This window comes from Pieris brassicae, chromosome 8 (assembly GCF_905147105.1).
Source record: "Pieris brassicae chromosome 8, ilPieBrab1.1, whole genome shotgun sequence".
In the NCBI taxonomy this organism is placed as follows: Eukaryota; Metazoa; Arthropoda; class Insecta; order Lepidoptera; family Pieridae; genus Pieris; species Pieris brassicae.
This window is the reverse complement of record NC_059672.1, coordinates 2,945,894-2,961,124: the sequence shown is the minus strand read 5'-3', so window position 1 is coordinate 2,961,124 and position 15,231 is coordinate 2,945,894. Positions and strand designations below refer to the sequence as shown.

General features: G+C 33.3%; 3 protein-coding genes across 5 annotated transcripts; all 3 read right to left on the bottom strand.

Moving 5' to 3' along the window:
• Positions 1–929: 929 nt before the first annotated feature.
• LOC123713492 (cyclin-dependent kinase 12-like) lies at positions 930–5,013 on the bottom strand. 3 transcript variants are annotated; one of them, XM_045667182.1, is made up of 7 exons: positions 4,881–5,013; positions 4,090–4,207; positions 3,350–4,017; positions 3,072–3,279; positions 2,885–2,953; positions 2,748–2,790; positions 930–2,533 (listed from the first exon to the last, which is right to left on the bottom strand). In XM_045667182.1, exons 1-7 carry the CDS (start codon positions 4,948–4,950, stop codon positions 1,304–1,306), a joined length of 2,406 nt encoding a protein of 801 aa, XP_045523138.1. In that variant the 5' UTR covers positions 4,951–5,013; the 3' UTR covers positions 930–1,303. The 3 variants fall into 3 exon arrangements, with proteins under 3 accessions (XP_045523138.1, XP_045523139.1, XP_045523140.1); XM_045667183.1 differs by having other exon boundaries at positions 3,857–4,017; XM_045667184.1 differs by lacking the exons at positions 930–2,533; positions 2,748–2,790; positions 2,885–2,953 and having other exon boundaries at positions 2,963–3,279.
• A 133-nt stretch (positions 5,014–5,146) lies between these two features.
• On the bottom strand, positions 5,147–6,901 carry LOC123713493. Its single transcript, XM_045667185.1, has 5 exons — positions 6,665–6,901; positions 6,276–6,582; positions 6,149–6,205; positions 5,470–5,631; positions 5,147–5,262 (listed from the first exon to the last, which is right to left on the bottom strand). Exons 1-5 carry the CDS (start codon positions 6,696–6,698, stop codon positions 5,223–5,225), a joined length of 600 nt encoding a protein of 199 aa, XP_045523141.1. The 5' UTR covers positions 6,699–6,901; the 3' UTR covers positions 5,147–5,222.
• Positions 6,902–12,892: 5,991 nt separating this feature from the next.
• LOC123713721 (glucose 1-dehydrogenase-like) lies at positions 12,893–14,959 on the bottom strand. Its single transcript, XM_045667543.1, has one exon. It carries the CDS (start codon positions 14,920–14,922, stop codon positions 14,152–14,154), a length of 771 nt encoding a protein of 256 aa, XP_045523499.1. The 5' UTR covers positions 14,923–14,959; the 3' UTR covers positions 12,893–14,151.
• Between the last annotated feature and the right edge of the window lie 272 nt (positions 14,960–15,231).

The following is a 15,231-nucleotide window of genomic DNA, read 5'->3' as shown; positions in this document are numbered from 1 at the left end:
GGACCTGCTTGGAAATGTGACTTGGATCCCACCGGAGCGTAAGGACCACTCACTTCTACTTGCGGCGTTTAGTTTAGTCCTATTCATGGTGAACCTCATTGAACTGAAGTTGTTGCTTGGTGCTCTTGATAACTTGATAACTTATTAAGGTTTTGCAACCATACAACAACACGGTCTTTATGTATATTTTTTATTTACACCAATAACCATATAGGTTAGGTTATATATTTATTTGAAATAGAATAGCAAGTATGGGAACAGCCTTCTGTGGCTAATACAATAAGTAGACGATTTTGGTCTTAGGGTAAGATTCTGACCGTGTGTCAATGAATCATGATCATCATATCATTTGTTCATGTAACTCAATGTACCAGTTATCAAACTGAACGGACGAGAAGAGCTGGCAATAAGCTCTCCATTAGTCCTTAATCGCCAAGGTTTTTATATCAAAATCTTTGTTAGCAACCTAATGGTTGCTAACAAAGATTGCGTTGTTGTAAGAAGCAAGATGTAATCATCTTGCTTCTTCATACGTTAAAGTTACTTATGATAATTGAAAATTAACATATAAGAAAAACAGATGTTTAAGTTCTTACTATAGAAGTAAGTGTTAATTGGCGACTATGAAAAAAAAAACAATTGTAAACCCAGGGTTATCCACGTACCTTAGGGTTGAGAATTGGTATGTTACAACGCTATCGAATTGATTGAATATGTCTGTTATATTAGTGAGATAGCAAAAATGCATATTGGAATCGGCAATGCATAAACCGTGACTCGGCAATCTTTTGCGGCAGCTTTTAGAGTATTTTCATCAATATTTTTATAAAAAAATTTATTCGAACGAATTTTTCCAATGCCGGCGAGAATTGAAAAGATATTATATTGATAATTAAGGCCGTGAAATTCTGCTGTATATATATATTGTAAATAAAAAATGTTAATTGGGATTTTGTTCTCATTATTTGATTTAATATGTTTTTCTCAAAATGCCTAGAAAGACTTTTTGTTCGCGGATAGATATTACTCGATAGATGTACTGTTAGATATTTTCGATAGTACAAATGTTTGTCTTATTAAAAAGTATTGTTTTAAAATAATAGGCTTTTTAATATATGTTCTGCTGGTGGGGTAGTAATGCTAATATATTACAAATTAACCTTTATTTTTTTATAAATTATTTTATATACTGTTACTCTAATAGTATTTATCTAAAACGTTTATAAGAATATTGTACTATACATAAAAACGACTAATAAAACATTTTGATTTTACAAAGATCTAAGATTTTCTTTGCCTCAAGTTATTCGAAATAATCGAAATGATTTATTTCCTGATGAAAGTATGACGGCTTATTTATTAACTGCCCTAGGCTTTTTTTGGGAAGATGTGATCCATCATCTTCAGGCGTCAAGTTTCGATCTTGAAAATATTTGTTTATTCCTCGATATACATTATTATGATAGTAATTTAAAGGTTGAATTGATTTCTGAAGATTATAACTATTTGGTGCAATTAGTGGTGGTGGTAAATTTATCTGTGGATTAATGGTAAAATCTTTTGCAGGACTCCTGCCAATGTTTTGATTAAACGTTCGGTTGTCTCTTTTTGATGTTAGTAAAGCAGTGACTCTCTGTATATTATGCATACTGAGAGCTTTAAGTTCTGGCATCTTATCATTACCAACAGCTACATTGTTTTGTAAATTAGGTGCATGTAATGGTTTCATCATTGCATTATCGTGATTCTGTAATTGATTTTCCGACGGCCAAAGTTTGAAGTTAAGGTTATCATTAGATGGCTTATACTTATTTAAGTCTCTTCGTTTTTGTACCATTTTGCTTTGTGCTTTCTCCATAATGTTGACGATGTTTTCAATCTCTTGCAAAGATAGCGTTGGTGCTGTAGATGCAACTATAGACACTTTGTTCTCTATATTAAATAGAACTTCATTACTTTTCTTTAAGTAGTCATATTTATTTTTATTTGATTTTAAATATTTTAAAGGTGATCTTACGGAGCGTTCCCAAAATGATCTATGCGAGTTATCGTTAATGAAGAGACTTTTATCGTTATTTTGTCCCGATGGCTCTATTTCGATGTCAACCTGATTTTGTGAATCAACATTACGTATGATAGATGCGATTTGTCGTCCGAGGTTTGTATAGTAGGAGTCATCGGAGTTTAGTCTTCTTGTTCCAATAGGTGGATTAAGACCTGGTTTCCTCATTTTATGTGCCTTTCGTGGCTTATAAAATTCTAATTCTTCTTCCTTAGAATTATACTCAATAGGAGGCAAGTCACGTGATTTGTTAAGGTCAATGTGGTGAATAAGTTCACTGATGTACTTAAAATCGACATTATCTGCCTTTGCTGCATAGCGTTGTGGGTTCGACTGGATTTCGTTATTCAGGGTTTCGTCATACATGTTTTCTTCTGCGAACGGTGTTTCAACAATTTCGTCATCATTGGCATTTTGGGGTCCATAGGGAGCCCTCAACATATCTGCATTGTTTACCTGTTGCCGTGACTTCTGTAAAACCATTTTTTAACTTAATTATTACTAATCTAATACTAGATTAGTCACAGTCTGCTTATCGCTAGCTTTGGTTGAATACAAAAGGCTATCGATTATTAGACACAATAAAATAGTTGTAAGGAAGAATCGATGTCTAATCATATTTATTCCTAAGGGAAAAAAATATACACATTTTTCTTTATCTATGTAAAAAAATAAAAGAACTTACCATCTTTTGCCGGTAAGGTTGCATTGGTTTTCTGTTATTTACACTGAAAACAAAAATGTTACAGTGAAATGTTTAAAATACAAATTACATCATAGTTTTTTTGGAATAATAATTATTATGGTTAACAGTATTCTTACCCCATGAAAGGCCTACTTTGAAAACTTGGCTTTGGTTTTTTTCTTTGTCTATAGTATCCTGCTCTTTCTCTGAAAATGTTTTTTTTATTTAAATTTTGTATACGTTTTATTAATATGTTTTATTACTACAAGCGATAGTGAAGTCACCAATTTTCCCAGATGAATCCGCGAATTAAAGTTTTCTTACGGTTTTGCTGGATCTTGAGGTGTTTTAGCGGCAGCTTCTGTTGCTGGCTCTGCTGTTGTGTCTTTTATAGGAATCTCAGAAGTACCTAATTTAACTTCAGTTGTTCCGTGATCGGATATGTGTGTTGTTGCTTTCTCTATTGTACTTTCTTTCGCGGTAGTGATCGTCGGAGCCCTAGTAGGCGATGTAGCACTACTACCATCTTGTTCTGAAATATATGATTGCATTGACGAAACATTTCTTGATAACTTTTATTTTGTTAGTATCAAAAAACTTACCAGGACAAGGAAAGACAGGCATTGGCGGTACAGGTACAAGGGGATACATAGGCATAATAGGTGGTGGTGGAAGTCCAATTGGAGGATAGAATGGAGTGTCCATATTTGGCAAGAATATAAAGGATGGCAACGGCGGTCTTGGTTTCTTATTTATAATAACTATTTTTTTGTGTCCATGCTCTTTGTCATCTTTGTGTTTGTCTTCCTTATGTTCAATTTCGAAAGATGAGTCACTTTCTTCAGAACTACTGGAGTCGCTGGAGTCCGAGTGTCGTTCCTCAGAAGTATCGAAAGCACTATCGTCTGCAGTGATTCGGAGTAATTTACGCCGCAAACTTGATTTCCTGCGCTTTTGTTTTAATTTTTTATTCCTTTTCGTAGACGATCTTCTTAAGTCCATATTTTTAATAGGTGTCCCACCGTTACGGCGAGTGGGAACAGCTTCCTTCGTATTATTAATTACTTCGTTTTCAATTGTTTTAAAGAATTGATTGTATAACCAGTCACCCAAATCATCGGCAGTTTTTGTTATTTCATCAACTTGGTTATTAATTGGGTCCATTCTTGTGACTGGTGTGAGTTCAGTTACTCCCATTGTTACGTATTCTATATCCGTCTGCGTGGGTTCTATATTATAACGTCTTCGATAATTTTGAGTTAGTTTTACGCTGCAAAAGAAAAATGTATTCAACATATACCAACAACATAAATAATTATTTACAAGTAATCATAAAGTATACCTAGGTTCACATATTTTAGTATCTGTATCAAAATAATATCCAGGATGACAGTGACATCCTATGACACATCCGGGAATTTCGTCAATGCAATATTCAAACCTTCCGTGCTCACCACATTCTAGGTAACATGAAAATTAAGTCAACCAAAATTTAGGAAATGGTGAACCATCTAAGAAAAACTGTTAATTAAGTTAAGGAACACTGCGACAGGGATCAAACTTTTCAAATATAATATAATTTTATTATTACTATGTAGGTTAAGGAAATTGTAAATACTATATATTTGATTATCCTTACTAATAAATCTAAAATTAACTGAATAGCAACTGTTCGTTTGAGAAAGAAAGTTTAATGAAGCATGTAATTTGTATTAAATTACGTTCACCAATTAAATTCCAGTGACACACAATGCCTAATTTTTAATGACACAACTGAGTCTATTTTAATGTTAAGAATTATTCGATTCATGTAAGTGCCTGTAATTTGTAAACATTTTGATAAAATTTGTTGTGGCTTTCTAACGTAACGCCGCGCGACATAACACCTACACGTAATAAAATAGATGTACAATAAAACGAGAAAGTGCACTAGAATTCCCTGTGTCGTGGGCAGTTATTCTCTTTCATTTGACACACTTATTACTATAGTGAAGTATTAAATTATACACAACTATTATTTTACTAATGTTTGACAACACATATAGTTTTAATTACAGCATAATAGACGTTGCTTAGGATTGTTAATGAGATGAGAAGTAGAGGACGTTAAGTCAAGTAACACTTTGTACTTACCATATTGGCCTTCACACGTTACACAATTTAACCACAAGAATAATAAACTAAATCCTCTTTTCTTTGACATTATATGCAAATATCAAATCTAAAATAGAATTAAAAATGTTGAATATCGAATACGGTTTGTGAGCCCGTCAACATGGTAGAGTGACGTGCACAATGAAAGTTTTGTTACTTGTTGCAGATTACTAAACAATAGTTTCAGTACAGCTGCAGTAAAAAACAATTTTTCTGAGTGGTTTTGAATGGAAACTACATTTTCTACTATGCCATTTTACTTTAAGTACTATTCACTAAAATAAAAAGTATTTTTTGATCTCTTATTTATTTCATTTATTTTTACACATCATCACCCAAGTCTGGTATGCCTTTCAAGCCCCTGAAAAAAAGATTCCATAATAATTAAAGCTCATTTTCACGTAATCCCCAGATTCTTTACTTAAAATGGAAGCTATAGAATCAAGATGTGAGGTGGAGTTCGTCTCATGGCTCTTACTATTCTGAGTTCGATCTCATAAAGTGGCGGTTTAAAATTTTCACTTTTTTCAACGGAAATGTACCATATTCTGAATATAATTTTACGTACTTAGTGCAGTCCTCAGGTAGGACACATTTGTGAGTTCTATCATCGCGTACATATGGTTGTGTACAGATACATCCGGACTCACAGAACGGATAGCAAGGCCGGAGTCTTTCTCGTGGATTGTCACAGGTTATAGCAGCGCAACCAGAAAAACATGCCTCGTACCTATATGTGTTACAATATAAATTAAAAAAGTGAGTAACAAAATAAATGTAAAGTGAAAGTCGTTAAGTCGAAAGAGATTTTTAATTTGATCCAATCAAATCCATAAAATAATATAAAAAGACCGATCAACTCCTAGTTTTAAAGAAAGAAAATTTACTTGAATTTACTGATTTTTGTAATAATAATTTATTGCAAGGATATGGTACAAAAATGTGGTACAATAGTAATTTCGCATATTCTGCCACACACAATGGCGCGCAAATTTGTCTTTAAAGGAGTTTTAAATTTTACGTTACTAGTCATATGAATTTGTCAAATCTCATATTATTTTTATCGTACCTACCATATCATTAAATTTATATCAACTATAGTGTCTCACGCAAATAATCATTTATTGAATAATACATTTTTTCCAAAAGTAATACACCAGGTCCACTCTTAAAGATCTTTTAATTCTTTGGGTAAATTATTGTAAACCTTAATTGCCATACAAATATATCATGTATAAACTACTCACCGTTCGTGAGGTCTTTCACAATTCATTGAATATGGCTTCCTTTCTATCTCCTTGTCTCTGTCAATGTGATATCATTAATATTTTTATAAATTTAGACTTTAATAGTATTAAAAAAAAAACATATTACGTTTGTAAGTGACCAATTTCAGTACTCCTATATCTTGCTTTATCTGTATCCTCTAATTGTTTACCAATTCCATAACCAAAACTATCATATTCCTTTCTGTTTAAACCGGCCTTGTCATCTGTATCATCCAGATATCTAGGACTTTCTTCATATCTTCGTCTTTCATCCCAGTCCTTATGATCTTGATCAAAAGATTTTAAAAGTGCTTTCTTTCTCCAATTTCGTCTATCGTCTATGAATGAATGTCGTTTACTATTGTCTATGTCATCGTAATCATAGCTTAGTCTATTCGCATCTATAACGTCATCTGTAATTAGTTTGTCAGGTTAAGTTCAATTTGAAAATAAATATTTCGTATCGTGGAATCGTTTTTTAAAATTAGAACTTACAAAATAAAAGGGCAAAGAAAAGCAGCTTCCTCATGTTACTTGCTTATCACAAACTGGTAGCGTGTTTGTGATTACTGTAGCTAACTGCAATGTGTTTATTAAAGGAGAAAAACCAACGGAAGTTAAAGCATAAATCGTATAAAACTTTTTTTTATAGTTTTGGAAAATAAAATAAACAATATTTTACGATGTAAAGCTTGTTGATGAGAATGAAATACAAAGATAAGATTCACTATGTATTTTAAATTATATTTGGACATTTATATAGTTTTGGTAGCCAATCGAAATGCGTCTCCCGGTACTAATTTCCTCGGCTGCAATGCCCTGATTGGTGGAGGTGCAATCACGATGTTAAAGTAATTCCCCATCCTGGATACATCAGGTTTTTGTTTCTCATCAGGATGTGGAGCTTCAGTCTCGTTTAATTCCATTTCATCGCCTCTACCTTGTCGTCTTTGAGACTGAGATCTGCTATATTTCATAGAAGATTTACCAGATCGCCTTGTTGGCACTGGTATACCCATTTGAGTTCTGAAATAAAACATATTTTTTTCTATTGAATTTTGATATTCCCGTCACGTCATGGCTTGTGTTGGAGGGTTATGTGGAACTTGCTATGGTGCATACCCTGAGTGGGTACCACGCGGTGCCACCAGCAATCGCCCGAGGCTGAACAAGGTTACTTCGTAGCCTTGTCTGTATACTACCATGTGATGTCACCGTCACTATTGGCCTTTAAAGGTGTGGGGATCATTCAACCCATTTACAGCAAAAGTTGCAACAAAATTTTGTGTAATACTTCCTAAAATCGTGTCTACTATACAATATTTATTCAGTTCACACATATGAACTCACGGTGAACAATCGTGTGGTAGAACACATTGGTGGGTACGGTCATCCCTCACGTAAGGCTCTTCGCAGATACAACCAGGCTCGCAGTAAGGGTAGCAGGGTCGTAAGTGGTTTCGAGGGTTGTCACACGAGATCTCGGCGCATCCACCGAAACATGGTTCGAATACTTCGTTGGGCCAGTAACAAGCTACAAAATACTAAATGTGAAGTTATATATATGACTCGATGTATCTATTAGGAGGTGATGGTGGTAACTATTTGCGGTGTTTTAAACCCTTATATGCAATATGCTAAAGTGATTATAATAATAATCATAATTAGCTTTTTTCAATACAAGTTAAAGTAAATTAAATTGTTTTTTTCTTCTTCGGATTGTTAAAAACGATTGAACATAATTTATCAACAATAAAATAACGGTACAAACTTGGAAATTGTAGACGAAACACTACATTATTTTTAAAAAATCCCGTAAAAATCGGTATGAAACTTGGCTTGTAGATTGGCTTGGCTTGTCTATTTGGTACGAAAAAACTTAAAACAATCAAAGGATTTTTAATGGAAATCGTTTATAATGTCGCATACTTTAGAAAACATTTTACAGCTAATATACTTAAACATTAATTATTAAGCTGTCCAGACGGATAGACAGTCACTAAACGTAGTGGTAGAATCAATGAAATCTCATTTACAAACTGACGTTCCATTAAAATAAATGTCTATAACATCACATACATATTCGAAGCAAACAAGGAACAACTAGCGGCTCATTTAACTAACAAAACATCTGAATAAATTAGGCTTCGATTTTGAACATATTTCTTATATTTAATACCGACAAAGATCATAATATAATTGTCAATACTCACCCTTCATTATCTTTTCCTCGTCTCTGCAGTGAACACTTAAAAACCCCATAAAAATAATGTACGCCCTCATAATTAATATTTGTTAACTAGCTCAAATAAATGTCCTTAATACCTCAGTCATATGAACTAAAATGGCGTTCAAAATTAATAATTAAGACAGTATGATAAGGGTACGTGTTTGGTAAACACGACGAAAGGCTATTTAAGCCGCTTTTGATTGAATTATAGCCTTTGCTACCTGCCTCTAGTACGGTCACGTTTCGCGAAATTCCGAGATAATGTGAACATAATAAAGAGCCACAAAATTTATAAGGTAAACGTGATGTTTACTGGCAACATTATATTATAAGAATATTGTCGTTGTTTTAACATTCATCTATTTTTGCTTCTAGCTTTGAAGACTATGTTAGCAGTGTATCAGTGTTGAAATTGAGTACATTAAAAACCTCGACTACTGCTGTTTCAGCATAGAGGACCGACACACGTAGTCTTGAAATGCGTGGCTGTGGCGTTCCAACGAGCAGACATCTTTGGGGCAGTGAGGTGTCTCCGTGAAGCCTGTGAAGTGCCCAGGAAACTTCTGAGCTTCTAAGGAGCTAGACTGAGTTAATTAGCCAGGACTTTACGCACATCGGACCACATATATACTTGCCTACGATCATTATAAATTCATTATTAAAATAAAAACTAATTGATTTCTTTAAAAAAAGAAATTGCCTTTAAATTTTCAAATGACCCAAAATAAGCAACAAAACACAGAAATGTTAATGAGTTTCGTGAGACGGGGTTTCTGTCATCGATTTTTTGCTATCTTGCCTATGAACTATTTCAGGCAAGTTCGTAAATATCTGTAAATTTTAGTAAGTAAAAAAGCAAACATTTTGCGAAATTGCTTACTATCGTTCGAAGAAAATGTGTTGGTCCATATCTTTACTTTTATGAGTCGTCGTTGCCGTGTTGGGCCCAAAACAATGAAATAAAAGGACGTAAAAATTATGGGAAAGTAATTTTTATATCACGATATTTTTGCAATGGGATCTTTCCTGAGCGATATGTCACTTATACAGTAGTAATAAAAAATGGTGGCGGCAAACTTTGTATTCAATAGCAAGCAAGCCACGACCTCTATATTATGTGAAAACCCATATAAAAACAAAGTTTTATTGAATAAATTAACAATATATATGTTAAGTCGTAGAGATAGCTGTACTAAATGGAGGTATGGGGTAAAAAACAAAAAAAAAAGGTTAACCTCTAAACAAAAATCGATCAGCAGTTCAATATTTTCCCAAATACAAGGAAGTGAGAACTTAAGCAAAATATTAAAGTTATCTACCTACTAGCAACTCAGTAACAAGATTCAAAGAAATCTACAACTATTTAGATTCTTATATCTTCAAGCAGATGAGAGAGAGAGAGAGCAAAAACAAAATTGAGACTTACATTTAGACTACTGAATCAATCATAAATTTCGATGGCCGTTATTGATTTGTTTATTAAACATAACTCAAAAGACTTCCAATCAGACAAAGATAGACCAAATCCAATATATTTATGTTAACACGTCGTTTTATGTTGGACGATGGAAATTGAGATATTTCCAACCGTATCCGCCTGCGCAAAATAGCCTTCCCGATAAAATATGATTGCCCGAGATCTTTTTTATTACTTACACCATTCTCAGTGAAATATTCGTCCTGTTGTTACTTCCGGTTCGCTCGTAAATACGTAGTAACAATTTTGTATTTATTGAAAAGTTACTACTTGATATTGTAGAAAAACAATTGTTTTCTTTTATTTATACGTAAATGCCTCTGTTGTATTTAACTAAGATGTCTAAAATGTAACCTCCAATAGGGCTTCGGAATCCTAGAAGAATTTTGGTGATTGTACGACTTGCGAGCTAGTAGACTGTGAAATATGTATTTAAATTTAAATGTATTCAAGAGTATCTGTATTGTAACTACATATACGTAGTTTATAAGCCAAGCTGCACTAGAAAACTGAATACATATATGAGAACGTAACCCTAAGCCCTACAGATGTATAAAAATAGTGTATGTATATAATGTATAAACAAGTATGGGATGTTTGCACCAAGAGACCTACTGTAACAGACGGAGCCGAACGAGTAGGATGAAAGGTTCAAGGTTGTGGGATTATCTTAAGGCTATCGGGCAGAGTCACCAAGATAATTAAGGGCTTGAAGAAGTCTTCACCACTTTGAAAGGAAGCGAATTAATAAGACAGGGCACTTAGATCTGATTTATTGTTATAAAACAATATCTAAAAAACTACTTACACCTACTCACATACACATAATATTTTACTGATAAGAACAACCAAGTAAGCTCTATTATACAAACTGTTCAAGTGAAATCTGAATAGTTATTAAACTTATCCTTGACACATGTGTAATTTATTTTATCTTATAGTTGAAAAAATATTGCTGACTCAACAGCTTCTCTAGTGCATTATGTGTTGACAGTTGAATCGCGACTTAATACGTCTTAAATATTTGTCCAATCACAATCAAAAGGATGCTTTCATTTGATTAAGAACAACACAATAACAACAACAGATGCATGTAATACTGATGTACCAGAAAATTTGCCGTTTGAGGTAGACTTTCATTTATTTACAGGGTGTAAATAAACGTGTGTGAAAAACCCACATTGTAACACCCACAATCACTTTAATTTTATTGTGCTTATTATTTTAATTTAGTCATAGTTATCTTATATATATCGTATATTTTCAATCTCAATAATCTCATTATCGTCCACGACCATTCCCTCGTTGCGTTGGCGTTGCATAGAGAAGTTGTGGAGAGTGTTCAAAGGAGTTGTTCGGAGTAATACCTGCAGCTGAGCTTCATCATCGGACGTCAAAAATACAAAATACCACCCGCATCACCTTGACGTCCATCGTTCCACAACTGATTGTTTTGTTAGAACCAGCTGCCGACTGGAGTAGTTCAGAAACAATCCGACTTAGGGTCCTTCAAGAAAAAGGCGTACTAATTATTAAAAGGCCGGTAACGCAACTCGCGAGCCCTCTGGCATTGAGAGTATCCATGGGCAGCGGTATCACTAAGCACAAGGTGATCCTAATGCCAATTTGCCTCTTGTTCTAAAAAAAAAAATGTTCTGTCCGGGGTGGAAGGCTGTTACCACAAGACATATACGAGAGGCTTCTCAAAAAGATTGTGAATATGCAGCGCGTTAACCAGTAAATGCAATTGTGAAGATTCAAATAAAGTTTATAAATATTTATTAATACGATTATAACTCATAATAATGCTTAATGACTAGGCTACTATTAGAAATATTTTAATTTAATGAACATAAATCTTAATATTATACTAATTAATTTTTTCTTCAATTGTATTCTTATTTAAATTTCCTCATTGCAAAATGATTTATAATTGCTTTTAGGTTTATACGTGAGTAAAACACAAAACTTAGGTAGGTTAGGTAGTCCAGCCATAAGTTCTGTTACAAATGAAAATGCAATTTTTTAAATTGAATTAATGTAATATTTTTAAAACGTATACCTACATATTTATTAAAGTTTGAACAATAAGTCAAACAATATTCTATAAGAGATGCCACTGCTTGTTCCGAAGATTCTTTAACAGACGTGATCCGCAATAGGATGTTGATTTTTTGGTTCAGGCCTTCACGATTTTTATCTTAACGGTTTTTTTTTGTAACATGAGGCATGCGGGCAGGACACACATTGCCAGAAGGCTCGCAATTAGTACGATCTTTTATAGAAGGACCTTAAGTCGGATTGGTTCGAAAATACTTTAGTGGGCAGCTGGTTCCTCATAAAAAATGTCCACATTAAAAGAAGATTTTATTGATTAAACATTAATACTGATGTTCATAGTTTCCCAATATCTTCAATATAAACATTTCTTAACCATCCTTCACAATCGTGAGTTTGTTAATACTTGTATTTGAAAAAAAAAAACACTTTGTTTTATTAAAGCTTTGTATTATTATAAACTTATAGATATGATTTGTCACCGTGACCGTGCACGCTGTAAATGACGCGGAAAAAAATGAAAAATAATTCTAAGCTTATAATAATACATAGCTTCAATCCAGTAAAAAATGTGTTTTTTTTTCATTGTGTAAAAGCTATGTTAACAAAAGACAATGCATTACATGTATTTGTTATTCTTTTGTATTGCATCGGAATTTATTCATACGTGAGATTAGCTGTTTAGTTTTTAGTTTATTTCATTAATTTGTTTTGTATAATTTAAGATTAAGGCTGGTGATTCTATAATATGTTTTATATAAGATTTGGTTATGCACTTTACCCAAGTTTTTTTCCTTACTAGGCTTGCCTGGATGAGATCGCTTAATATTGATAAGGCCGTACCGTATCATATTAATATACTTTGTTTTTCTATAAACGTAACGAAGTGTAAATAAATAAAAATTATGGTTTTAATAATTTAATCGGAAATTTAAGCTCTTAGATAAACAATCTCATATAAATACTGGCCATTTTTATTCGAGAATACAATTTAGATTCTAATCTAAACTGTCAACAGTCGATTTTCATATGAAAATCAGACCCAGATGCAATATTTGACAAGTGTTGTATTATTCTTAACACGCTCCACACAAATTACTCGTAAAACGATGTATGGTCCGGCGGATATAAACGTTGATAGTTCGTTCTTACCAAGTTGTTTTTAACGCAATTCGTTTTGAACCTTATTGAATCGTATTAAAGACAGTTTTTATACATCGAACAAGAATTTTTGTAACCACGCACTTTTCAGTCTCTTGGGCCTAGGATGTCCAATATATTGGGAACCTGGCAAGCGTTCAAGATAAGTCAGCGAATTGGGGAATATTTCGTTTAATATAATTAAAATATATATTGAATTATATAGTTCTTTGAAAAATATGTTTAAAGCATTATATTGAGTTTTAGATTATTATTTTACAATGTACCTATACGTAGGCGTGTTATACATGCTGTGTTGTTCATCTTTATGATTAATTTTTTCGATAAAGAATAATAATAAATGAACGTTTATTCTTTTTAATCACTAAATTACTTAAAATCAAAATTTAACCAAAGTTTAATACAATTACTACGAATATATTTTGATAAATATCTCTAGAAAAAAATATTTATTTCCCAAAACACTTTCACAATTCATAAATTAATTCAATCAACGTCAAAAATATTCAAGCGAAGAAAGCCGGTTTAAATAATGAGGCGAAATTATGGGTGAAAATTAACGGGAGATAACATTAAATTGGTCCTGAAGGGAGGTTGCGATAAGGCTCCACACATTTCACACCTCCAAAAGAACGGAATTCGGAGAAAATACTTCAAGAATTGTGGGTTTTATCTTAATGTTAGCGATTGCAGACCGCGGGATGTTTCTATCTCGGGCCTACATTTGTTATTTGAGAGGACATTCAAAACATTTTGTCTTCTATTGTCTGACTGAAGTATTTCGGTTCTCTTGTTTAATAGAATAACATTTATAATCGTATTAATGTATGTATATTTATCAACAGATAAATGTTACAAGAAAATTATTTATTTATTTGAGGTATGAAATACATAACATTTTTATATGCCAAATAATAAATTATGGGTTTTATGACACAATGTGGGTCGCAGAGTCAGCGGATTGTATGTATGATGCGACGTTTACTACATCTCATTTAACTTCCTGTGTTTCAACGGTCTATTCGTGCAACAAACGAAACACACTTTGTTTCTAAATTAGGCATATGGATCCCCTAGCATTACTCCACAGTCAATTATATGACTCGATCCCGTGATACAGTTGGCATCTTCACTGGCCAAAAACGAAATGAGCTTGGCCACATCATCGGATTTTACAAGTTTCTTTAAAGGTAAAAGTTCACTTATTTTTTCAAGGAATTGCTCTTTCTGATCGGGGCTGAGCGAGTTAGCAGTGAACAGGTTCGTATTAACTGGTCCTGGATTTACCATATTCACTCTCACACCTTTCGGGCCAAGTTCCAAAGCTGTGCACTTGGTGAATATATCCATGGCTCCCTTCGTCATGGAATATGCCATCATACCGGGTACAGGCTTCATAGAGACGACGCTTGATACGTTTACAATGTTACCTTTGGTTTCCAGCAAATAAGGTACTGCCTTCTGAGTGAGTAGATATGTCCCACGGATGTTTGTTGCTATCATTTTGTCGAAGTTCTTTATATCGCCTGTAATACCTGACATGATGAGAATTCCGGCGTTGTTAACAAGTACATCTAGCTTTCCATAGCGATTTATTGTATCTACAATAATCCGTTGGACATCTTCATCTATGCTAATATCAGCTTTAATTGTAAGGGGTCTATTTCCTTTTAATTCTTCACATTTACCAGCAACGTTGTTAAGATTTTTCACGTTCCTACCGACTAAAGCTAAGTTGGCATTTAATGCAGCAAATCGAAGAGCACAAGAAGCACCAATGCCGCTGCTAGCACCAGTTATTAAGACAACCTTATTAGTGAAGACCATTCTGCTGAGCGTCAGGATAAAGACTGAGTCGTTTGTGCTTCAATACTGCGCTAATAATTGCGAATAAAACACAGAGAAGGATTTATATAGAGGTAGACAAATGAATTTATATCATTTAGATTTTTTACTTTGCAATACTGTAGTCAGTGCAATATTAAGGAAGATGAGTATTATGATTGCAATCGTATAAATTTTCTTTTTCATGAAATATTTATTTATTTTTCTTTAAAAAATATATAAATTGATAATTTGTCTGTTGAGTTACCTGATCTTTGCGGGAGGCCGCACTTTGGCATTGGCGGTTAGCTT

Excerpts from the sequence above, each read along its gene's own strand:
- LOC123713492 (XM_045667182.1), bottom strand. The coding sequence starts at position 4,950 with ATGTCAAAGAAAAGAGGATTTAGTTTATTATTCTTGTGGTTAAATTGT. Across the intron at positions 3,280-3,349 it reads GCCTGTCTTTCCTTGTCCTG|AACAAGATGGTAGTAGTGCT; the intron begins GTAAGTTTTTTG and ends CATATATTTCAG. Across the intron at positions 2,534-2,747 it reads AACCTTACCGGCAAAAGATG|AAGTCACGGCAACAGGTAAA; the intron begins GTAAGTTCTTTT and ends ATGGTTTTACAG.
- LOC123713493 (XM_045667185.1), bottom strand. The coding sequence starts at position 6,698 with ATGAGGAAGCTGCTTTTCTTTGCCCTTTTATTTT. Across the intron at positions 6,583-6,664 it reads TTTCTTTGCCCTTTTATTTT|ATGACGTTATAGATGCGAAT; the intron begins GTAAGTTCTAAT and ends AACTAATTACAG. Across the intron at positions 6,206-6,275 it reads GAAATTGGTCACTTACAAAC|AGACAAGGAGATAGAAAGGA; the intron begins GTAATATGTTTT and ends TCACATTGACAG.
- LOC123713721 (XM_045667543.1), bottom strand. The coding sequence starts at position 14,922 with ATGGTCTTCACTAATAAGGTTGTCTTAATAACTGGTGCTAGCAGCGGC.